At 33.0% G+C, this 25,946-nt stretch overlaps 1 protein-coding gene across 3 annotated transcripts; it reads right to left on the bottom strand.

Annotated features, from left to right (window-relative positions):
* Nucleotides 1–1,186: 1,186 nt before the first annotated feature.
* LOC143223015 (uridine diphosphate glucose pyrophosphatase NUDT14-like) lies at nt 1,187–25,383 on the bottom strand. 3 transcript variants are annotated; one of them, XM_076450366.1, is made up of 5 exons: nt 25,125–25,383; nt 22,285–22,328; nt 20,987–21,051; nt 11,827–12,034; nt 1,187–2,329 (listed from the first exon to the last, which is right to left on the bottom strand). In XM_076450366.1, exons 1-5 carry the CDS (start codon nt 25,203–25,205, stop codon nt 2,080–2,082), a joined length of 648 nt encoding a protein of 215 aa, XP_076306481.1. In that variant the 5' UTR covers nt 25,206–25,383; the 3' UTR covers nt 1,187–2,079. The 3 variants fall into 3 exon arrangements, with proteins under 3 accessions (XP_076306481.1, XP_076306483.1, XP_076306482.1); XM_076450368.1 differs by lacking the exon at nt 25,125–25,383 and adding an exon at nt 24,812–25,103; XM_076450367.1 differs by lacking the exon at nt 22,285–22,328 and having other exon boundaries at nt 24,812–25,379.
* Between the last annotated feature and the right edge of the window lie 563 nt (nt 25,384–25,946).

Here is a 25,946-nt window from a genome sequence, read left to right as displayed (position 1 = left end):
ATTTGGTTCTGGCTAATAAGGAGAATAAGCAGTGCTTTATTCACACACTTAGAGATACCTTGTAAGCATCATCATCATGTGCCATCATTCATGCTGAAGGTGATGCTGATTTGCAGATTATCATGGAAGCAACAACTTTTGCCAAAGAAAAAAATCCCAATTATTGTTGGAGCTGATGCAGATCATTTGGTACTTCTGGCATATCACATTGATGTAGCTATAAATGACATTCTTCTTTTCTTAGACAAATAAGAAAAAGCAAAAAGACTTGGAGCATGAAACAGCTGGACACTATTCTTGAAGATTTATATCATCTGCTCCTGTTCCTAACATATTTTTATGGGTTGTGACATGACCTCAAAGTCTTTTCAAATCTTTTTAAATTGGGAAGGGTGCGACGTTCAAATAAACACAGAAGAATACAGACTTCAAAAGGACAAGCTGCTAATTGTACATATTTAAGAGATTGCAGCTTTTGCTTTGGAAGTCTGTATTCTTTTGTGTTTATTTGAACGTCGCACCCTTCCCAATTTAAAAAAGATTTGAAAAGACTTTGAGGTCGTGTCACAACCCATAAAAATATGTAGGAACAGGAGCAGATGCGACATGGTCTAGAATCAAAAGAATGCAAGTGGAAGGTCGAGAACAACATCCTTGTGCCAATTATGACCAACTTGCTCTCAGCATCAGCAGATCTACTGAAGATGATTCAATGCAATGGCTGTGACATAAACCACTGCAGATGCAGAAAACACTGACTTGAGTGTTCAATCGGTTGAGGCAATTGTTGTGGTATCAGCTTTACCAATTTTCATTCTTGTTCTATTGAATAAGACAAACACTTCCAGACTGGTAGGCTTTTTCACTGATTCACAAATTGACAGTATGATCTGACTATGCACAAAGGCTGCACAATAATTTCCACATTAAACTTTGTATTTCTTTGTGTTCAAGGATGTATCTAACTTTTTTATTTGAAATGATCTTTTGATGATTCAAATTAGGTCCTACATAGTGAGGTTATATTTGTTTTAACACTGTGCTTAATGGATGTTGACAAATGACATTATCAAGATTACATAATTATATATTAATAACCTGTTGTAATATTACCATTTATTTCTGTTTTCTCTTTGCTAATGAAAAATAATTTGTGAAGATCTCTTTCCAATAAAATACCACATGATGGTGCTTCAAGCAAAAACAGCAAGTTTATGGTTTTGTTTACCTACAATGTTCTTATAATCAATATTCTGCAAAGTTACAAAAGGTATAACACACCTGTCAAAGGTAGAAAGGTTCATAATAATTTAAAATAGCAGACAGAAATTTTGTTATTTGTTTTGTGGCATGAGGTCACCAGGCTACAATGCAACTTCTCTAACCATAAGAGTTTTAGAAAATACAAAACTTCTGGATAAGAGAAAATGTTCTCCTGAAGTAACTTAATTCATATATATTTGTAAACTCAAAAACAAAACCTACTCGTTTTGAATCTAAACTAAGTACTGTGTTTACATAATACAACTTTATAGATCTTTGTTTTTGTGAATACACTTTAGTCAGTATTTCAACAAACTGAAACAAATGAAATGGCAAATATTCAATAATAATTTCTGTAACATGCACAAACATTAAATTAAGTTTACTTGTATTCAACAGTTCAATAACAAATAACTGTTCACAAGCTTATATGAACTTGAACATTTATTTAATGTTTAACCATATGTATCCAGTTCTTTTCTTCAATTCCATGTAAGAAAATATCTTTTCTTTTCTGAGATCTAATGATTTTGTCATTAACTTTTATCATCTTTATCAGCACTTAAACTTTCTGAAAACAGATATTATAATATTTAACATCACTTAATGAGAATTTCAATGTTTCTTATCCTTAATTTAAATGTTTTAAACATATGAAGGATTCAAACAAGTTTTGTCATTTTTACAATATTGAAGATTAAAAAATGTAATAATATATTTCAGTTACACACCTATTTTGTTTGTTAAATACATTAAAGTTTTACCAAACATCAAGTGGCTTCAATTATAGCTAAGGTTTACATAATTCTAATAAATCTACAATTTGTGTGGTGAATTAGTGAGTGACTTGTAGTTACCAAAAAACCACATAAGTGCCAGAATAAGAGTTACTGGTCGAGGGACATCCTCATTAAAAATCAAAGCTCTAGCTTCTGATAAAGTCATATCTACTACATCTATTTCTTCCCCCTCATAAGTATTTCCTCCACCACTGTGTTGTCTCATGTCATCTGTTACTTCAGCATAGAATAAAGTCTGTAATGATCCAGATATTCCAACTCCTGACCTGATAAAAAAAGATTCAAATAATCATATAAAAAACAGCATATTTCTTAAGTTTACTTATGATGACTACATCACACATATTTTATTAAAAAAATAAAATACATAAACTTATGCTAACCTTCATACAAAAAAATGTTTAAGAAAAATATATATGCACACTGAAGTATGCAAGTATATTAGAACATTTCAACAACTGTCATTTTATTTGCTTTACACACAAAATAATCATTGATAATTTAAATTCCAATTATTGTAATTTAATCTTCCAGAAAACTATTACAATGTTAGTTCATAAATAATATATTTTAATTTTCTTTAAAGCTACTATTTAGCATGTTCACCTTTGGTATTGCAGAATGTAGATTTAGAGTTTTTCATACTTAAGCAGACCTATGGACAGGCTCAACAACTTAAGGACAGTGGAACTATTGGAGCTATGAGACTTAACGTGAAGAAAAGGCATATTTTTTCAGGTATCTCAAATGCTATGTAAATATGTGCTTATAAAAATGGAGAAAGAGGTACTTGCTGAGGCATCAGCATCAGCTAAAGAGCTCCATTGTAGAGGGTAGAATGAAATTTTGTTCAAAAGAAAAAGAAAGGTATACAAGGCAACTGAGAGTCCCAAATGGATGAATCCTCAAATGGAATCTCCCATTATCAGGAAAAGCCTATTTTTAATCATGTATATTCAAATGATTGCTTGACCTCAGACCCTCTGGAATTAGTAACAGGATGTTGCCATACAAAATAAATAAGTATGGGGGTAAGTTGTAAACAAGTGGGTCATACAGAAGAAGTCAACTTCCAGAGATTCCATTCAGCTTCAAAATTCATAAACAGAGGTAAAGGAAATACTGAAGCAATAAACCTGAATCTATTCAAATCTGCCTCCATGTTTGCTATCAAAATATTTTTAAGTATTAAAAACATTGCCAAATAGCAAATTTGGTAAAATGTAACCCAAAATTCATTTACAAAATATTTGGAAAAATTCCAATAAGCGTGACAGATCAATTGTATAAACCATTTTGTCAGTTAGTAAGAGTAAGATCCAAAGAAAGTGATTGATTGTAAAGGATAAACAAGACTTTCTCAATGAGACAGTATGGAAGGGGGGGGGGAGGAAATGACAACAAAGATCCCTGTCTGGGCATAAAATCATTTTACAAACTAAGAATAACAATCAAACAGAGCAGGAAAGTGCAATCTGAACACAAGTATTTGGCCAACTGGTGGAACATCAAGGTTGTAAATATTAGAATGTCTTTTTCCATATGCCAACAATAAAAATCATTTTGAGGGCTAGATTATAAAGCAAGTAAACTGCTAATAGTTTGAAAAGGAGGAAGATACCAATAAATGTAAGTCTAAACCAAGGTTTCATTCAGGCCAATGTCTGAAAACAGTGTCATTAAAGATGCAACACTCAAGTCCTTGAACAATGGGGACAGAAGAGTTGACAGCTTCTAAAGCATCTAAAAGTAACACATAACCAACTACAGAAAGAACTGATATGCCACAACTGTAAAATACAAACATTATGAAAGAAACAATTTGTTGAGCAACTGGAGATGGATAAAAATGTTCAAAGCATGAAATACTGAAATTAGCCTAACAGGATTGATAGAGTTTTAGGAAAGAGTACCAGCATGAGTGAGTTGATGTACAAGCCAGTCTAGAAAAGAATCCATCTTCTCTCACAAAGAATCTAACAGCATCTTGACATAAAACCACATGCAAAATTGATATTTGATGAAAATATTCTCTTGCTTGTATTGGGACTATTTACCCATTGACATAATAAGGGAGAATATGGCAAAGTTAGCCAAAATGGAACAAAATGCTGAATATAGCACCTTATGTAGTTAATTCTGGAGAGCAAACAAGGAAGGTGAAAAGGTTTTTTTCCATTACTGACTCAAAGCACCTGCGGCAAGAGTTTAGATCTTGGACCGAAGGCCTGTAGAGTGGAAAAAGATGGTTATCTGATGTAGCAAAGACATCAATCATTGAACAACTCAGAAGTTTGCATAACCATTAAAACAAAATGGGTAGAGAGTTCACCCTGTAAGGAGAAGTCAATGATCCTAAGAATCTGTATACTTGTTCATTACATTGAGAACAAAACAGGTTTGAAGGAGAACATGTTGAGAATAAAGCCAAAGAAAGAGAGAAACTGCAGAAATACAAAGGCTGCAAGAAAGAGTAATATCTGATTTTTGAGGTAAGCCACTACTGAAGAATTTAGATCTGTATGTATGAATGGTGGTGTAGAAAAGGCAGAAACCTGCAAAAGAGTATATTGAACAGTTCATAGTTCTAAAATATTGATGTGAGCTGTTGCTTCTTTAAAAAGAGACTAAAAACCAGATTCACCAACACAGTATCCAATCCATAAGATATATTTATAAAAAAAAAAAATTGCCCCACCTGATATAAACTTTTATCTAAAACTGAGAGACTTGAGAGTGATAAGAGAAACAGTTATGCTGCATAAAAATAGGTCTAATGTTCAGGCACACCTGAGAAGCAAAATCCCATTGGAGGTGTTCCATGTGACTGCACTCCCAGGAAGTGACATTATGAAGAGAAGTCACTGGTCTCAAAGCAGAAGGGGTATCCAAAGCAGTAGGTGTGTAAGACAGAAAAATATAAACATTGAGACTCCAAGATTCAGGTGTTTCTTGAATTTTGTTAATATCTACTAACTGGGATTTAGATTTTTGAATTATCCACTCAAGAGGTGTAGCTAACTGGGTGGTCAACAGTGTTTTGGAAAGACTGAGTGGATAAATGGGTCAGAATAAGGAAATTGTTTATATATAAATAAAAGTTCAAGTAAAATAACCAAAAAGGACAAGTAACTGCTTTGACTACATGTTAGAAAACAAAAGAATTTTAGGCTAAGCTGAAGGTAAAGGCAGTAAACTACCTTTCAAGTGGCAAAAAAAGCAATGACAAATCAATATGAAAATCAGAATTCTGTACATCCATCTTTGTCAACCAGTGGTTTCAATAAAGACACTGATGTAACAATATAATAAATTCTATTTTAAAGTGAGGTGTCTCCAGGTAACAAGTGAGCTGAGACAGATCTTTAATAGTTATAAAATCTGTTAACTTTTTGAGCTCTACAAAAAGATGGAAGTATAAACATGTTAAAGTAGTACTGAAATTTATTTTAGTTGTCTTTTCTGAAGGTCTAAGGCTTTGTGTTTCAGAAAACATAAGCAAACTGAATTAGAAGGAAGAATGAAAAACTGGTTGCACAGAGAAAAGACAGTGAAACTGAAGATAAAGACATGACTGAAGGATTACTTGAATCCACAATCCTAAAGCTAAGGGTTCTACAAAAAAACAAATGATCTGAGACAACCCGTTACAAGCCCAGATGTTAAAATAAGTTGGAACAGAATAATGTCATTTAATGGTTCAAAGATCTATCTCACTTACTTTATTTGATCACATAATGGTGAAAAGAAATGAGTAGATGTAGCAGATGTTGACTGAGAAATTAATAAAGAAGACAAGAAGATGAATCATACTTGCTAGTTGTCTCAAGGAGAAATGACCAGACAATAATGAAAAGGCTAGAATCCTAATCAGCTGCTGCTTCTGATTTGAAACCATGTTCATGTGAAATTCTTATAAATTAAAAACAATGCAATAAAGAAGCTCTTTCTATATCAGCAGAACAAGATAAAGTGTGAAGGAACATAAGAGCCATGTGGAAATTGAAACAATATACCAAAAATACAACAGTTGCTTTCCTTTCTTTTCCTTCAATTTTTATATGCTTTATTACTGGTTTATCAACATGTATGTCTGACATGTAAACAAAAGTTTATAAGAATTACTAGCAGAAAAATCCAACAATGAATCATGCAACACACTAATACCAAAAAGTTCCCCATCTCCAATATTAGAAACTGAACTTATTCTGCAGTGTTGTGAAAATTTGCCAAAGAACACTTATTTTCATAATATTCTTTACTGATACAATGATAAAAAGGTTACAGAAATTAAAATATCTTGCCATACAATCAAGAAAATCACATTTAGATAACGAAAAAAACAATTCTGTCCTCTAGAACTGATACAAAAACATCATTAGTGAGAACCACAACCAAGTTATTGAAGGCTGGGAATCTAAATATGAATAAAAGAACCTAAAGATTGAGAGCTGCACACAGAAAGAAAAAAACTTAGAAAAGAAAATAGAGAAGTCAGTGTGTGCAGGGTAGAAAACTTACAGGTAGTCACAAAATGGACTATCGACCCAATTCAATAACCAATCTCATGTTCAAGCATTTCAGTAGATGAGTAGCAAGTGATGACTTTGTTAATAGGCCATCTGTATGACAAACATGGAACTTTTAATATTCTGATGATTAGTCAAAGCATATGCAAAATTCTCAATATCAGAAAAATGTTGCAGAAATAATATTTCAACAAATTAGTCCTGTAATGTGTTAATAGCACCACCTTGTGGAACAGATATAGGTTCAGCAGAACATTCTTGAGAGAAATCAGAGCAACAGAAGTTTAACTTCAGATTAGGACTAGCTTAACATGTTCTACAGACATTAAAGATGAATAAGCCTGAATAATGCATACAGTAGCTATTTCTTGCATATCTGCCTTGGAGTAATCTCTAACCCAGCACCAGTGCATGATGTAATAATCATGTGACAATAGAACTTCACAAATAACACAGTGACACATCCTATATGCTGTAGGTCTCAACAGGGCTAGTGATCAAAATTAATATCACTGTTTGAAGAGGACAAGTAAAATGAGCACTGGTAGTAGGGAGGAAGAGAATTCAAGTTGTAAAGAGAGGTAAGTATCAATCTGAAATACATTTTCAGGTAAAGAAAATGTTAAATTTTGAAATGAAAATCCTCTCTGCACACAGTGTCTAACATCCCACACTGATATGGTGGATGGACTGGTGTAATTGCCAAAACCTAAATAAACTTTCTAAGGAGAAGGCAACTGAAGAGAAAAAGAGGTGATGTAAAAACAAAATCATGACAGAAAGGTGTAAAATAGTCAATAAGGTTTCTCAATAGCCTGTGCTTGTTGAAACTGACAATTCACAGTCAAACAATCAGGTAAAGAAGGCAAAAGGTTGGCAATAGTAAGACAGGCTAATAGTAGAGAGAAACAGATCAATCAATGGTGAGTGAAAAACACACCACTTTTGCTGAAAGCTAAAAACAATGTAAAAAACTGAAACAACTACCTTAATAGATAGGTCATGTGGTCAGCCACCAAGGCATCAGACAGATCACATATATGAAGATGAAGGGATAACACCCACAGGTGAGAGAAAGACTACAAGGTTGAAGCAAGAGTGACAAGATGGAAGAAGGAAAAGAGGTGTCTTTGTTTACAAAGAAGAGAAAATCAAGACTGAACCAGCCCAAAAAGTGCTACCAACAAGACCCAAAAAGGAGTGTCACAAATCAATGCTAAGATGTGTTGGAGAAGATAAAGAGATGAGGCAAGTTATGGCTGAGAGCATTCACAGCCAGAGCTGTAACATGAGGTTCTGGAGGTCAGAAGAGGGGGAGTTTGGTATTGAGAGGAATGGCAAAGGCGTTGCTCACCGGTGTGGCCAATCCACAAGAATAAAATCCCATTAAGACAACTGATCCATCACCAAGTTCAAAGCTTCCAGGACATAAAATGGTGTCAGATTAACTAAATGTGAGTGGCCCCAAAGCAGAAAGCCCACCCAACATGTAAAAGCAAAGGTCCCTGAAGTAAGTCCCACTCTAAATATTAATAAGAGAAAGAATTGCAAAGCTGTTGGATAAGATCATAACCAAGTGATGTACAAGATGAGGTAAAATATTTAAACATGCCTGATGGGTGGCAAAGATCTCCAGAATATTGATGTGAAAAGAAAACTACAGGAAATCAAACCCCCAAGGTTGATGATTCATCCAGAGAAGTATTCCAACCTGAAAGACATGCATCAATGAACAGATGGAAATACAAATGAGTGCCAACAATTAAATGCCAACCATAGTGTCTGCATAAACCAGCTACCAAGACAGGTCCTCAAGAAGAGAAGGCAGTAGCATCAAAAGAGAAGACAAAAAATCATGGGAAATTTTCCAGAGAATGAAGAGATGAGAAATGAAGAGAAATATCATATGTAAAAAATAGAATAATTTACCAATCAGCCACAGAAACAGGTCCAGAGGTCTGTGAACAGAAACAGACATGTCTGTATACAGCCTGAGCTGAATTGGTACAAAGAGGTGGGCATCACCAACAGGACTTCCAACAACCACCAGGGAATCAAGAAGCAGTAGAACATGAAATTGGAAATGACAAACAAGTAAAGGGTTCACAAAGCTGCAAGAGACAAAAAAACCATGGACAAAAGGCAGAACTGGTGTTGGACAGCTTTGCTAGAGTTTCCTAGATATTAGAAACATCTCCAAACTTCAGAATTAAGAAAATGAGTCAGTCAAATACAGGTCAGGAAGGTAAAAATTGGAAAAACAAATGGTAAAAGGAAAAGCATCATATCCAAGAAAGTCTCCAAAACAGAACAGGTAAGAGACATGACAGAAGAAGAAACCATGACCAAAATATGGAAAACAACAGACCACAGAGCCCCAGTAACTATTGGAATCATAGTTTTTCAGATAGATAATGAAGACAGAATAGATAAAGGAGGTGGATACAAAAAAGGAAAACTAAGCATAGAGTGTTACTGCAGTTAGGAGGTCAGCCATCCAGGCAAGTAGAAGGGACTCCATGAATTGTGAATCCAAGAATGGAAAAGATAGATAGCCATAGTATATTAAATTGATGTGGAATCCTGACTTGACCAATAACCAGAAGCCTCTTAGGAGTCTAAAAACGCCCCCAAATTTTAAGAGAAGTAAAAGAGAAAATGTGAAGTAGATATAGTAAGGGAAGTATTATCTCTGTGAAGCATCCAAGAAAAATGGACTAGAAGTAAGAGAGGAGGATAGACAAGCCCAAGAGATCCATAGCAAAATTCCATTGATCTTGTAAATTCCACTGGAATGCTCTCATGTGAGAATTACCCAAGGGAATAAGTGCTTCCACAGAAACCAAATTCCCAAAAAGAGATAGAACTTCATAAGCTGGTAGTAAAAGGGAAGACTGAGAATTCAGAACAGATAGCTCCATAGAACACAGATGAAAGGAAAACAGCTTGGCTGATGAATTTCGAGCTAATGAATTTCCAAGGAAGATGATGTCTTGGATCAAAATAAAAACAGACTTTTCCACTTTAACAAACCAATTCAAATGAGCAGTTTCTTTCAGAAAAAAATATGTGAGTTTATAAAGCTTGCAGCAAAGGAGTTGAAAGCAACCAGTCATCCATATAATGATGGAACTACAGACCATGAGAGTGTAATAAATAGGCAAAAGTCTTGACCACCCAAAAAACCACAGAGACTAAATGGAAGAATACAGAATTGATAGATGCATCCCTCATAGACAGATCAAAGGTAACAAAAGGATGATGAAAAATTGGTATGGGAAGGTACACATCTAATACATCCCCTTCATCATCCTAAAGACCTGGAGTAAAAGACCATCAAAGGGATAAGAAAGACTGCAGTGAAACAAGTAACATCTACATAACAGTTCAAACTAGAAAGGTCTATGACTAGACTCTAGTTTTTTTGGTGGTGAACAAACAGCTAGAAATAAAACCCCTACATAGGGTGACATTGGTTTTGATAGCACCTTTGTAAAGAAAATCCTGAACTGCCTCAGAAAAATATTGTCCATTAAGGGGATCTTGTAAAACAAGAAAAGAAAACAGGAAAGTGGGACAACAGAGAAGGGGCAAGCAAACAAAGTAAGAGTCCTTTTGACAAGGTTTGAAACACTCATGAATTTAAGGTAAAGGTGCACCAAAGAGGAGGTGCACCTGATGTAGGAATGGGGCCATATACAAATTGTGTTAATATGTGGGGGATAGATGCACATGAGTTAAAAGTGCATCTTGTCCCAAAATATTCCAACAACAAAGGAATAAAGTATGAAGGGCCAAGACAGAGGAGATCAAATGCACCAATGTGTATAAAGTCAGGGAACAAGAGGATATGGCATTCTGGCCCCTGAAGACAACTGATCCATAGAATGACTAGTAGGGACTCTGATATCTGGAAAAGTTGAGAGAACTAAACAATCAGAGGAAGAATTATAATACAAAAGAGAAGAGGATGAGTCATAACACACAAAATATAATGACAAAAGGTAACAAACTTGTGTCATCATATGCAGGAAAGTAGACAAAAGATAAGGTAAGTTAGAAAGCTTATATGAAGATTGAATGACAAAGAAAAAAGGTGGGAAAAGGTTATCAAAGCCCTCATGATCCTGACCAACCTTTTCTGGAAATGAGAAAACTGGTAGAGGTTTACAACAACTCTCAGACTGTATGAAAGATTCCAATTCACAGTAGACAAGATCTGCAAATAAAGACATCCCTGAAGCTAGGTTGTTAAGCTGTAGTATTAGTAACAGATGTCATGATAACTGTAAACTGAGAATTTGTGTTAAAAAACAAAAAGTGGGCCACACAATCCTCAGTTGAACATCCTTGAAAACAACTGAGGAATCCAAAAGAAGAAAAAAAAACTGAATGATGGTATAGGAAAATTAAGCTCAAAATCTGCAAAAATAAGATACAATTTATCAGTGAGCTATACAGCTGAATACTGCAGTGCCAAATCAAAAACTGACATTTGCAATTGACAGTATAGAAAGAGACAGCTGCTCTAGGAGAATATGTTGCACTCCTACTGGTGGAGGGTTGTGGCATGTTACTTTGCTTGCTACAGCACAGTCATACCACATGAAAATACACGATGACAAATTGAAGCATCAAGGCTTGGGGCAAGTGAAAATGCACAAACAGAGGTCAGCACTAACTGAGAGAGACAATTATGTGAGCAGAAGTAAGGTATTAGGTTGAGGAATAATTCGTGAGCGTTTTTAAATAATTTCATTCAAGCATTACATGCAAGACTATACAATACTTCAATGCATGAACACATTACACCCAAAACATTTATTATGATACTTTATTTCATGTAATACCTAGGTATATAGTATGCATTGTTTTAAACGAAATTGCAAGAAATTAAATGCGAAAAGCAGATGGTGTCGAAAATGCTCGATTTTGTCCACTTGACAGTCCATTTAATGAGCTGAAAATGAAAGCAAAAATTAAAGACATATGAAAATCAAACACACCATCTATTAGAGCAAAAAATTATCTACCAAATGACATGAAATATTTTGTGAAAGCATTTCGTTTATGAATATATTTGTTTAACTTGAAAAAACGCTCACAAATTATTCCTCAACCCAATATATCAAAATTATTTATTTCAGGCTTGTAACACTACTTGAAAAAATTAAAAATTAAAAAAAATACAATAAACAAACTGTGTCTGACATTTTACCTTGAAATTTACTTACTTAAATGAAGTAACTTTCTTTATTGAGGAGATAGGCACGTCATAACCACACTCTTCCAAAATCTCATCTTTTGCTATTTCTTCCAGGCACTTATCCTTGTCAACAATTCCTGCACACAGTTCAACAGTTATTCCCTCACTTGGAGGATATTTTGTGGTGTCAATTGTTGGGCCTGTTTCTTCTGCTGGCAAACCATTGTAGTAGACAGCTACATGCAGAAACAAAAGTCTTAAAAGTGTGTCAGACATTTTAAATATTCTGCAAAAAGAATGAATATGGTTTTAATAAAAACACTATTTCAACTACAAAAAAGAAGTTTTTATTCTTTCAGTAATAATAAGGTCATTAATCTGATTTGATAAAATTAGTTTTTTTCTGCTCTCTGTTGTACAGAATTCAAACTAACTACATTCACTAGCATTCAACTGTTAACTACTTTTTGTGTTCATTTTAATTTCATTTCTGTTGGTACTGCAAAGATTTTCTTTTAAAAATGACAGCCATTCCATCTGTTTCTATGTGAACATATTATTACCATTAAGAATGTTTATGTTTATTCTTTTCATACCTCTAACACTTTTTTATCATAATTTCTTTACTTGAAAGCATGGTGACAACATAATCAACAAATTATTCTACCTGGCTCAACATACACGTAGGATGTTATTAAAGAGAAAAAGCCATAATGACAACAGACATATATATGTGCCCTATGAATAACAATGTTTAAGTGAGGAAAATATCACAGCAGGTTGTTCACATGCCTACTTGCAGTGATATATCAAAAATGCAGTTATATTAAATGTTCTTGAAAGGAAAAATAGAGTCCCTTCTGTTTAACACCCTTAAGAAGTCTTCTATATATGCAAAATATGACTACAAAACATACCATCACACAAATGACTCGAGAGATGGAAATCAGAGTAAAATTAATTAGTTTTACAACTTAGAACATATTTTGAGTGTTGGAGAACAACATTAATTTAGAGAGGCATAAAACTCCATTTTAATAGTCATAAAAACTTTTGATAAATGATAAAATAAAGTACATCATAGTTTATTGGAAACAAATCTGTGTTAATATTGAATTGTAAATTACTTAAAGATTTAAAAGCAATTAGATCTAACATTAAACATAGAAACAAGTACAAAACTACACCACAGGAAACTCCAGGAGCAGAACAAGTGCATAATGTGCCAATTAATGGTACAGTTAACATTTTTCTAATCTGAAAATGTATTTCTGATATACAAACAATCTCTTCACACAGAATAGCTACATCTCTCATGTGTCTTCTTATAACATTTGAATACCACTACCCTTGAGCTGATTCCCTCCTAAATTCATGTGTTTAACCCTATGACTACCAGTACACACTAAATACCTTTCTGTGCATGTCACAGTGCTACTGAGTTACATTCAAAATTCAATTAAACCAATACTCTCAATATATTTTAATTAACATTATTGTATATAATTAAAATTTTAATATTATCTGAAGTTTTACTCCTTTATTTCAAAAGTAGCTGCTAAAACAATAAAACTTCAGTTTTGTTGTCACATAATAAACTTACAGTTAATAATAATGTAGTTTTTGTTTCTTCTATTTTAACTGTACTGTGTATAATGTACAAATTTTGTCTAGATAATCAAATTATGCACATACAACTTGTTTACCATAAACTTGTTCAAACTTCCAAGAACAGAGCATGACATAACACATTATATATTTTCTCTCTTCTGAAACAAGTCATGCCCACTTTCAGAACTAGAAAGAGCTGTTGCTCAGCAACAGTTTGATTTGAATGGCATGCTTATAGAAAATAGAAAGAACAGTTTTTGATGTATAATTTCTCAAGGTTTTCTTGAAAACTTGGTGAAGATTCTTAATTTTATATTTAATTGCATTGTACATTGATAATAGATAATAGCTGGAGGTATGGTAGAGAAGATGGATAATAAAACATAAACACTTACCTTAAAAAATTTTGATATTCATTTAGGAAGTGCTAACCCAAAATAACATTTTTTACTTAACATAAAGATCACCTATTCAGAATCCAAATGCAAATAAATTCATTAAATGCCAAATTTTTAGTAGAAATAGGAGGAAAAATCAAAATTAAATACTTTAATTTTTTCTGAATATACATACTTTAGGAATGTTCTTGTCAAATTTCAAACAACTTCATCCAGTAGTTTTATTTTTGGAACAAAATATAATGAGAGCAACATTAGGCACTTATATGAAGTGTGCTGGTGGTGTATGATGACATCATTAGGTAACAGTAGCCCTCTACCATTAGAAGAGTGACACAATCTTAATACATAGTGAATCCCCCTCTCAAGTACTTGCACTACAGAAAATTTCATTCTTCGAAGAGCCTCAGAAGTGAAAAAGACAGATGGAAATGTGTGAGAAGATGAGTATTGACCAGGGTATACATTCACCCAGAATGTAAAGGAAGAAAGGGAAAAAAGCCCCAAATTTTGCAAGGATGAGCAGAATGAGAACATCACCATCTGAGCACTTGTTCACAAACAGTTGAAAAGCTATTATGTGTAGTGTGGTTAGAGCACAATCAGACAGTATGGAGAGTGCTCAACTCATGTTAATAGACACAAGATGCAGGAGGAAAGCACAGTACATTACCTGCTTTAGGAGTGACCTGCATTACATTGACAATGTCACCACTGTACTATGCTAAGCCTCATCAGAGAACTCTTCCAGGTGTTAACCTAATAACAGCAATAGACTCCCATACTTTAGTTCAAAAAGGAGAGTGGAGAATTCACATCAGGAAGACCCCAAGAAGTGCCCAAATCCCCATCAAATGCTTGCCAAAAAGATATTTTACTTGATACAGTACAATGGGTGATTGGAAAACCCTACAGAGAAGAGCCACGAAGTGCAAGTTGAAAACGTAGTACTGAGTTTCTCTTATTGTCCATGGAATTATACATTTTGGACTCAGCATACCAGTATTATATATGCCATGAGGATACTTCTGGTGATCTTGCAAAATGTTTCATCTTGATAGTAGCTACTGGTAGAACCAGAACATATTGTCTGAGAATTTTCAGTTACTCCTGAAATGCAACATGAGCTACCTAGTGGCATTATGTTAGGTGGAAAGAAAAAGAAAACATCTTGCTCATCTCAAAAACAGTGGGTTGACTGAAAAATAATGACTAGAGGAAGACAAAACAGTCTGATAATAAAGATATTGAGTAATCAATGTGTAGAAAGTCATTCACATACCTGCCTGAATGATCTTGTCCAAGAGATGGCAAAAACAAACAAAAAAAGAAAATAAGAAAGATAACAAAGTCTATGCAACAAAATATAAAAGATCACACAAGAATCTACATCCAGTGAGAAATACACCAACCAAAAAATTTAACAGATCCACCTGGGTAAGGGTAGAAAGTGAGAGAAATATATGCTAAGTAACACCAAATAGATTAAAATGTTCCAGATACAAACAAGCATAGAATTGAGAAATAAGGGGAACAAAGACGGAAACAATGGTACCATCTCAAGAAGGTAAAGTCTTATTAAGAAAAGCTAGTGAAGAGAAAAGAATAGGAAAAAAAATGGAAAGAATATGGGAAGAAAACACATGGTATTTATGAGATAGGCAAAATACTAAGATGGACAACAGCAATCTGTGATCAAACAACCATACGAAAAAACTTAGGGGTGAACCAAAATAGGATAACTTGGAAAAAGAAAGTGGCAGAAGGATTAACAGTGTAAAACTCACCACTTACCTCAATAGAAGGACAAAGTTGAAGGACAACAATAATGGGATGAGAGAGTGCTACAGGACTGGAGAGTCTGGTTCTGAGAGAGATGGGCCATACAAATCTCATACATGAAGATGAAGAGATGACAACCCTGAACAAAAGGTTGTGTAAAGTTGGAGTAATAGAGAGGAAGAATAAAGCAGAAGAATGTGTCCTGGATGCCAACTGATGAAGGAGGGGAATCAAGACTGTGCTGGCCAGAGAGGCATCACCAACAGGATCTGACAATAAATGTCACATATCAAGGTGAGGACAGAAGAAAGAGGATAGTCATACCAAAGGAGGTAAAACTAGCCCAAGCTGAGAGCATTGACTGCCAAATTATAAGGATAAAGAACTGGGTACTGAAAGAAAAGGTTTAGTACTGAGAGGTGTAGAAAAAATATCAATGAGGGGTATGCTCTACTGAAAGCAAACCCAATGAAAAACCTGAGGATGGATAAGCTATTCCATGGAAAGAACCTGGTCTGTCAAAGAGAATCAATCTTCCATTAGGTTCAGAGCTTCTTGCACATAAAAAACTATGAGATGTACTTAATGGGAATGAGCACAAAACAACAAGTACAACTTGCAGAAGCAAAGAGCCCTTACAATCAGTGGCAGAAGCAACCAAAGAATTGTCAGAGTGTATAATTACTGAGCAATCCACAACTAGAAGTAGCAACTGGGAACATGTCAAAGATACTGCAAGATGTTCGAGGATGCTGATATGGAGTAAATGCTCCTCCAAAGCCCACGTCTGTAGTTATATCATTGGTCAGAAATGTGCCTCAGCTTGATAGAGAAGCATTAATGAAAAGATGAATTTCAAGTTGGAGGGAGCAAAGGAAAGCCAAATGTGGCATTGGCATAGTTCAGCCATCAGAACAAGTTCTCAGGAAGAAAAGGGAAATTCCTAATAACAGAGAATGGATCCTGAGAAATGTTCCACTGGACATCTTTAACATATTCCAACTGTCCCATCCTTTAGTCATTTTCTTTGCTTCATCCACTAGAATATTTTTTCAGTTCTGTGCTCTTCCACCTGGTATTGCCTGTTCCTTACATCTTTAAGTGAGTCACAGAGGTATTTTTCCATCTTGTTCATGGGATGTGGTTAAGGTTCCATTATTATATGGACTATTAGCTTTTCATTGCTCCTTCTTGGGACAATGCCTTCTCTAAAGCTTCCATCCATCTATGGGAGGTGTTCAACTCGGCACACTAATTAAGCTTTTCAAGTCTTTTTTTGTTAATGCCTCCCCAATAGTAAATATATTTGGATATTATTAAACTCTCCAGTCTTTCTCAGCCTTCACTACTTCTCCTGTAAGCAATTGATATGTCTGGTCATGGAGATTTGTGTTTTTTATTCACACTATATAAGCAATATTTTTTTACTTTTGTGGACTCCTGATTCCATCAAGCCACATCTTCCTTCGGGTTGCACACGTGCAGTTCCTTCTGAACAGATGAGAAGAACCACCAGAAAGAAATGAAACCCTCCATCTGAAACTGTGAGACAATAAGAAAGTGAAAAATTATATGTCAATAATTAGAGGAAACTCCAAGGTCTTCTTGGGGACCATAAAGAGACAATAGTAACAACCAAGAGCAGGGTATATACCCTCTTGAAGGTGTTTTGGACAAGAGAACCAGCATCACATCCTTGAGGTGCTGAAGAAAAATAGGATATTTAGGATAAGGAAAGATAACATGAATAGAAATGGAAAGAGATACCAGAACCTGAAGAGCCCATCTGCTAGCTGTAAACAGAAGCCAAAGCAAGATAGGCAGGCACCTATTGGGTCAGACCCAATTGGGTAGTCATCAATGAGATAAATGATGACTCTGACTACTGGTAGACCAGCATTAAGAAGGGTGTAAAGCAGGAAGTGGTAGGGGAGACATGGGTTGAGTAGGCCTAGGGAATGAAGCAGAATGGTGAGATTGATAAGACAATAAACCAAGGAAAACAACTGAGGATTGATGTCACTCCACCTCAAGCTAGGACTCCAGTGTAAAAAACAACCTCAATGACCCCTGGAAAAAGAAAGAAAGTCTAACAAAGATTACAGAGATTAGCAGACATTAGATAGAAGATTATCCCAACCAACAACGTAATTAGACATCGAGCTTAAGAAGTAGTATGGGCTGTAGTGGTAAAAATGAGAGAATGAACCTCTCCAAAAAACCCACCTGGTGCACAATAAGTGCCTAAGAAATATAGTGCATGGATGAGAGTTGATGTAGAAGGGTGGTAAGAAAGAGGCAACAGCAGGAAAGATACTGATTATAATGCCTCTGCGGCTGAAAGGGTGAGCATGTTTGGTGCAACAGGGATTTGAACCCATGACCCTCGAATTACGAGTCGAGTACCTTAACCACCTAGCCATGCAGGGTCAAAGAAAAAGGATTTTCCTTCAAAGATAAAGCAGTATTTAGAGAAAACCCTCATGACCATTGTCATGGTCATGTTTGAAATGAGAAGAAAAAATGTCAACTGAATATACAGGAGGAAGGGAACTAATGTGCAGAAGGGAACTTACCACCCATTTAACAATGGTTGTGATATATTCCACAGACAGTGAGCTCCTAGCCACCATTTTAGACACAGAATGTAAAAGTTACCATCACTTGAGAATTTGTAATAGGTAATAGAAAATTAAATTACTTTCATTTCTACTTCAATAATAAAAAATAATTAGTTAAACTAATTAAAGTTTTGTTTACAACAGTAAATGTCATGTAATTGAGAAAATGCCAAAGAAAATAATGAAGTTATTTTGAGTACAAATGCTTTAGAAGAGCTACTGAGAAAGAAGGTTGTGTTGTACTCCTACTAGAGAAAAACTATCACTGCTTGATGTTATCATTGTGCACTGACAGAATTCACATTAAAGATGATTTCTAGGTGGGAGTAGATGGAAGTCAGCTGGAGTTTAATAGTTAGCAAATCTCATAAGCAGATGTACAAGAAATCAAGCCATTCTGTATGAAGGTGTATTTCAGAATCTAGATGAATTAGTTACATGTTCATATAAAGATATAATTGGTTGTAACTTAAAAGATACTGTTCTAATGAAACAAGTATACAATAGATACAGTAGGAATCTTATGCTTTTATTCAAAGAAAAAATATATGACACATTGTGTTTTAAAACAATACTGCTTTTCTCTTCATGAACTAGTATTGTTTTTAACATTCATTTGCCATTTTATTTCAACAATACAAGATTTGTAATTTGAATAGGTAATGTGTCAGGGTGCAGACATTGCAAGCACCAATAAACATGGTTCAAAGTAGTATGATCATTGCTATGTCTTAGTTTATTTAGGGATATAATTGATATGATGATTGAGAAATGAAGAAAAACATAGTGAATATCGTGACAGTTTCTTAAAATTATAATATTAAAAATTTTCTGAATAGAATTTATGAAACTCAGTAAATCTCTAACAAGAATAGTTCCTAACAACAGTAAGTTTTTAAAATATGGTAATTTTAAAGATAAGATTGTTCTTTACAATATTTCTTTAAAATTCCATACATGCACTTTGTCAGTAACTTATTTATGTTATCAAAATGTTTTTCTTATATTCTTCACTTTTCACTGGTTTGATCATTAATACTAGTCCTATATATGTATGAGATGACTAACATCTCCTGAAACACAAGATTCACTGTTGGATAACATATGAAACTGGAATATTTAAAAAATACATATATACACATACATGATGGGTTAAGCCTTATTTAAGTTAATTTAATTTTGGATAAGTTTAATGAACTTATTTCCTATTGTAAAAAAAACTCCTTGGATTAATTTAAATCAAACAAAAATAATCTGAAGCACTTCAATCACCTTTCAAGGTAGGTCTGTAAGATAGAGGAAGGTTTTATTGGAAAAGCTGGGGTGCTATTTATGCCACAGCTAAATATATAATCCATGGATTGTAGGATTCCATGCTCAGTTCCTTTGTCTGAGTTGAATGTAAAGTATACAATAATTATTGATCTACTTAATTCATGCAGATATTTTGGAAAGCCTCTCCTGAGCCACAGCAGCCAGTTAAAAGTTTGGAGTTAAACAAGTTGACCAGTAAGTGCAAAAAATGATGATTTCCCTGTTCATTTCTATTTTGACTTTGCTGTCTGAGTTTCATTTATTCTCTGTACAAGATTTTTGGAACTTGCAACATTAAAAAAAACTTCATACCTGTTGCAAATCAGTGTATGTGAATAACACAAAGTAGTCAAAAAGTACAACTGAGGAGCTTTCTTAAACTTTAACATTTATAAATCATTATTTCAGAAGAACACTTTCTAAGATCAGGTAGAACTACAGGAGAGAGAAGGAAGCTACAACTGAAATTTGGGTGATTTTAGACAGTAGCAAAGACTAGAAAGGTCACTCTCTTAGACCCAGAGCTTTTGATGATAGTAATGACAACTATATCTGTATTTTCTTTATGCTCTTGAGATTGTGTGTTTGATAAATGCATCACCGACAACCCTGACACATTTTCTATGAAGATGACTTAGGAAGGTCGAAACGTTGTTCTCTCCTAATCAGTGAAAGTGTTAATACCCAAACCAGCTGTTCTGAGATAAATTTTTGACATATGACATATTTTAAGTATGGTAATAATATTTCCCTGTGAAATATTTTTCTACAAGCATACAGAGGATATGCAAATGACATAAAATCAGAAAAATATTCATATGGCACAATGTAACACGAATACAAATGGACAAAAAAAAAACACAACCCAAAAATTAGAAGCATAATTAACAGACTTATATGACTCTGTAAAACTGAACTTTCTGTAAAGTACACAATGAAAAAAATAAAGATCTTACAAAAAAAGTGGTACTAAATCAATGGGATATGAACCATACCCAAGAAAAAGATTAAAGAGGCCTTCTTTCTACACTTGACTGATAACACACAAGGACATCCTAGCATAAAGAGTCATCAAACCACTGATAACCTGCTTAAAACCATTCAAGTAGTTGATATAATATCTAATAGGTGGATACTGAACCACACTAACATGATGAAAGTCAAATCTTGGTTTCTGTATAACATCCAGGCTTCAGGAATGCTCAAAATATAACAAATTAGTTGCAAACATGGAATACAGATTAATTAATCCATTAACAAAGAAATAAAATATTTAGTGTTTAAATCCTAATTACATTTATATAATTACACATGATATTAACTATGACAATAACTGATTTATGGTTATTATAACTTTAAGTACTTAAATCTATCATATTTGATTTTTAAGCAAAATTATAATCAAATGCATTTATATATAAATTTTACATATTCCTTTGTAAAAATATCTGTGCAATCTTACCTGGCCTGAACTGCTTCACAAAAACTAACACTTGTCTGCTAATGTTGAAGATTACAATTGCAACACTGAGGGAAGAGAAGCATACATACTGAATTTTTGTAACATCATTATTTAAAAAGAACAACAATAAAAGCATACATGTATAGAGATATTTGTCAATATTGTCTGTTCTGAAAGAATAGTTATCACAATATTTTAGTATCTGTTCATTTATTATATACATGTACATTTTATGTAAACCAAGTAACAAGCATCTTTACTCAGAATATTGCATTTATCTCACAGAAATATTGTTGTATACATAAAAAATGTCTAAATGTTTAACAGCCTCTCTCAAATATCTAACAATATGGTGTGAACAAGCAAATTATTATAAATTAATCAAAACACCAAATTTCAATCTACATTTTCAATTAAAAAAAAGCAAACATTTATTTGAATTTAAGCTTATACTATTAATCAGAATTTAAATGTTGACAATTCTCTAGGCTTTATGACTTTTGATGATCTTAAAATTATATGTTGTTAATGCATTTTACATTTTCTTATACAAACCTTTACATATTATTTATCATGTTCCCTTTTTACACAATATGATAGGGTAGATGATGGATCATGAAACATATTCCAATGAGCCTATAGAGCCCAAAGAAAGGAATCCACATGTACATGATTAAGAAGAACCAGAGTTTCTAGGGAAACAAAGAGAGGTGGTTTGGATATCAGATTCTTCAGGTCATGAATGTGTAAGTGAAAGAGTTGAGACCACACCATGCAGGATTTAGGAAAACCCCATGTAAACAAGAAACTGAATGGGAGTCAAATTATTTATCATGGAAAGTTACACCAGCTAGTCCAGCAAAAGACCAACCAGAAGAGTGAAAATAGAAATTGCCAATATGCCCTCATAGAGCTTGCCTCATAGGGGATGCAAGTTTGTATTTTTGAAGGCAAGAATAACTTTGATTTTTTTGACAATTGCAAACAAATTATATTTCACACAGATCATCATCAATGATCAATACAGCCTTTTAACCTTTCCACAACTATGGAAAAATTGTAGACTACACTATTATAAAATAATTAAAAGAGTAATTAGAAATCTTCATGTGTAAATGCAAAGAGCAATTTTTAATGCTTTGTGTAGCCTATAAAACTTATGTTCACTAATTGCTGACTGCTACTTTTTAGCCTGCTAACAAATGAAATGCAGCACCTTCAACAGATACCATATTTTCTAAATATGTTATACTTACCTTTCGTATGATTTTGTTAGATATCTTTTATGTTACATTTACCTGTCATGTACTTTCATTAGATCCCATATTTTCTCTTTTCCATTCTAAGATTTCAAAAAAAAGTATCTTTTTGAGTTTTCTGAAACAACCATTCAACACTCTTATACAAAAAAAAAACTGGTCTTAAACAAAATTTAAACTATAATGAAGAAAAAATTCATGTGATGAACTGCCACTTTGCTAATATAGTAATTCTAACCAATCACAAAATTTGAAAGAAAATAATGCTACCATCCATTGTTCAATTGAAAATAAAGGAATGGAAGGGCAATAAGTATTAACAAATGTTATCCAATCATCCTTCAATATATGTTGCACATTCTTCCATTTGTATACATTATACTAAACCAGAGACAGATGGAATTTTTTTAACTTAATGATGTAAAAAAGAAACTGTCATAGCTGTATAAATATTTATTGATAATAAATGTCAGTAAAATATATTGACTATCTTGTAAATATACCTATACCTTTGGAAGAACTTCCATAAGTATTGTGAATAGTTTTTAATAAGCATAATGAATTGTTTAAATGATAATTATTACTATAACTATTGTGTCAACTTGATTTCAAATATCATACAATTGGAAATTTGACTGAAATACTTCAAAACAAACAGAATAATTATATATCATATATTTTAACAGATAGAGTCTCATAAAAGTCTTAACACAACTGAATCCCTGTAGTATATTTATTTGTAGCTTAATCACAACACAACATAATGGGCTGTCTGTCCTCTGCCCACCACATATATAAAAACACAGTTTCTAGCACTGTAACTCTATAGACATACTGCTGTGCCAATGGGGATGAACTACAGTATGAACTACACATATTTCTGAAATAACTACCATTTCTAAAACTAAGTTTAATAATACTATTAATTATACAAAAGATACAATACAACTAATCATAAATTTCTAAGATATGATTCTCTGAACAATGCACCCTCCAGTAGCTCAGCGGTATGTCTGCGGACTTACAATGCTAAAAATCGGGTTTCAATACCCGTGGTGGACAGAGCACAGAGAGCCCATTGTGTAGCTTTGTGCTTAATTCAAAACAACAATCTAAACAATGCTGGTGGGTTAGTATTGTTTATTTTTAAACATTTTTAATTTTGCATTATACAAGACATTCAGTTATCAGTTTCTAATTGAGAAGATGTATATCTGTTGAACTTTAAAATTGAACCTTATTTCCTTTAATTTATACTGGAGTAATCTTTCTTTACCTAAATCATTCAATAGAAAAATTTTAACAATAATTAGAAATTATATTGGTAAAATGTCATTTAAAAATAAAAAAAAATTTGTTTAGGTCTGATACTAATAATCTCACTAGTCATTACTCAAACACTACTTTTTCTGAAAGACCTATCCCACTATTTACTCGACCAAATCAAATCAGATTAATAAGTCACAGTTTAATGGATTAGACCTATACCAACTATTATCTTAATCAAATTACAGCTAGTATAATAACCTCATGATGTATTTGATCATCTACCAGTATGTGTTCTAATTAATTTCTTAAGTCATTCAAATGTTCAAATAAATTAACAGTACAGGGTAAGAGAATATTAAGGGCAACACATTGAATGAAATTTATTGGAAGTATTACATTCACTTAATATTAAAGAAAAATAGTATAAGTGAAACCTTCAAAAGTTTTTTTTATTCTTACAATTACACCATGATAAACTCCAGCTACATTAACCTTTATTACAACCAGAAAGAAATATTATACAATATACTAATTACCTAGAAATTACATAAAAATAACATATTTGCAAAATTACACTAGATTAACAATCATTAAATTTTTAAAAGAATGTATCATTACAAGTACATGAATAAAATAATTAGAATAACATAAGACACTTTGCAGGGTAAATATAGATTGGATTAAAGATGAATTAAACACATGCCAAGGTTTATTTAAATAGTACAAACTAAGTGATTAATGATCCAGTTGAATATTTTGTAACATAGGAATAAACATGGCATTATCACTAAAAACCCAAGTTTTGGACGTGAAATTTTTCTGTGTAATGTTAATATTAAATTTTATTTCTTAAATCCTGTACAAGTGATGAAGTATGTAATTAAGCTAATGCATTGTTCATTCATTCAACCACCAGACTCGGAGAGATACCCAACAAATTATTAAAATATCTACATGGTCACATTCATGCTTCTTGCCTACATGGTTTTTGTAATAATGTTACCCTGCTGTTTGGAAGTAATTTCTCTATTTGAATCAGACAGTCTATATACTGTACCTACATTATCTTCTTTTAAAAGATTTTTGAATAATTACATTACAGCTACATTAGATTGGAATATTTTACATTATTATAATTCCATATTCATTTTGCAATATATTTATTAAAGTTAAGTATATGCAACATTCAAGTTTCTGTAAAATATTAATTGTTGTTATATATCAAAACTTCCTTATGTGAAACTTTGATGGATGAAATATTGATTAATTTGAAAAAAAGTTTATGTTTTCCACATACATGTTTACTCTGGCATTATTTGGTAACTGCGTCATAGATAATATAGTGAGGTACTTCTTTCCACTGCGATTTGCTTCAAAGAGAATGCGTGTAGCTTTGAGATCTTGCTATTTATTCATTTAAAATTATTCATCAGTAGTCGAGTAGATAACCAACTAATGTTTCTTTCCTTCTACATTTAAACTATTTTGAGCGAACATTAATTTTTAGCTTCTTCCATATAAGTACAAAAATGTTGTTGTAGTAGGAAATAATTGTGTAATATATACTAAAACTAAACTTAGAATTAAGAAGATTTAAAAGAAAAACGAACTTGAGTATATCTCATTCTAACAGGCCGTATATACATCGAATTCTCACATTCAGTTATTCTAACATTATCAATCTTATCCATCGTATTGAATTTATCTCCTGAAGAATATTTAGTTTACAATTTTTCACTACTAATAAAGGAATAATACGCGGTTTAAATCAAGAATTATTAAGGCTCAACCTTCTATACAATTTAACTTTTACGGCACTTTTTTATCATTTTTCTGATTGATTCAGCTTTCACTTTCTAATTGCGCCCTCTCGCGCTTTGTAAAATTTACATTGTTAGTATTACAAATGAATATGTAAGGTTTGATTTTCATTAAAACAAAATATGATTTTCATATTGTGTATTGAATATAGCTATGAAGATACAAATGCAAAGAATTACACAACATAATTATTTGTTAAATTTCTCAAATAATACCAACAGTATAATACTAAACCATTTAAAATTTAAATGAAATAATTTATTATCAGCCGATAAAATGGTGTACCCCTTACCTATTCTTGTTCTTTAGCGTTAACATATCACGATGTTGTTCACAGACGGAAACAACGGTGCTGCGTTACATTACACTGGTCAACAAAGTTTTTGTTGCATTTATATCAAACACTTGGTATTACATAATTTCTTGCCCTGATTTCAGATCTGAAGTTAGTTTTTTACTCAGTGCTCTACTTTTTTTGCAATCAAGGTATTTGAAAATCTCAAAATTTCGTCATCATCACATTGACGTCGTAGTCTATCATGAAAAATATGTGATAAAATATGTTATAAAACTCTTTAATATAGCTGGGTAATAAAAAAAGAAAATGCAAG

This window comes from Tachypleus tridentatus, chromosome 8, assembly GCF_004210375.1.
Source record: "Tachypleus tridentatus isolate NWPU-2018 chromosome 8, ASM421037v1, whole genome shotgun sequence".
In the NCBI taxonomy this organism is placed as follows: Eukaryota; Metazoa; Arthropoda; class Merostomata; order Xiphosura; family Limulidae; genus Tachypleus; species Tachypleus tridentatus.
This window is presented reverse-complemented; position numbering and strand designations above follow the sequence as displayed.

Coding starts and splice junctions, on each gene's coding strand:
- LOC143223015 (XM_076450366.1), bottom strand. CDS start 25,205: ATGGATAAGATTGATAATGTTAGAATAACTGAATGTGAGAATTCGATG. Junction 22,329..25,124: donor TTAGAATGAGATATACTCAA/GTTCGTTTTTCT, acceptor TTGAAATCTTAG/AATGGAAAAGAGAAAATATG. Junction 21,052..22,284: donor CTAATGAAAGTACATGACAG/GTAAATGTAACA, acceptor CTCTTCCCTCAG/TGTTGCAATTGTAATCTTCA.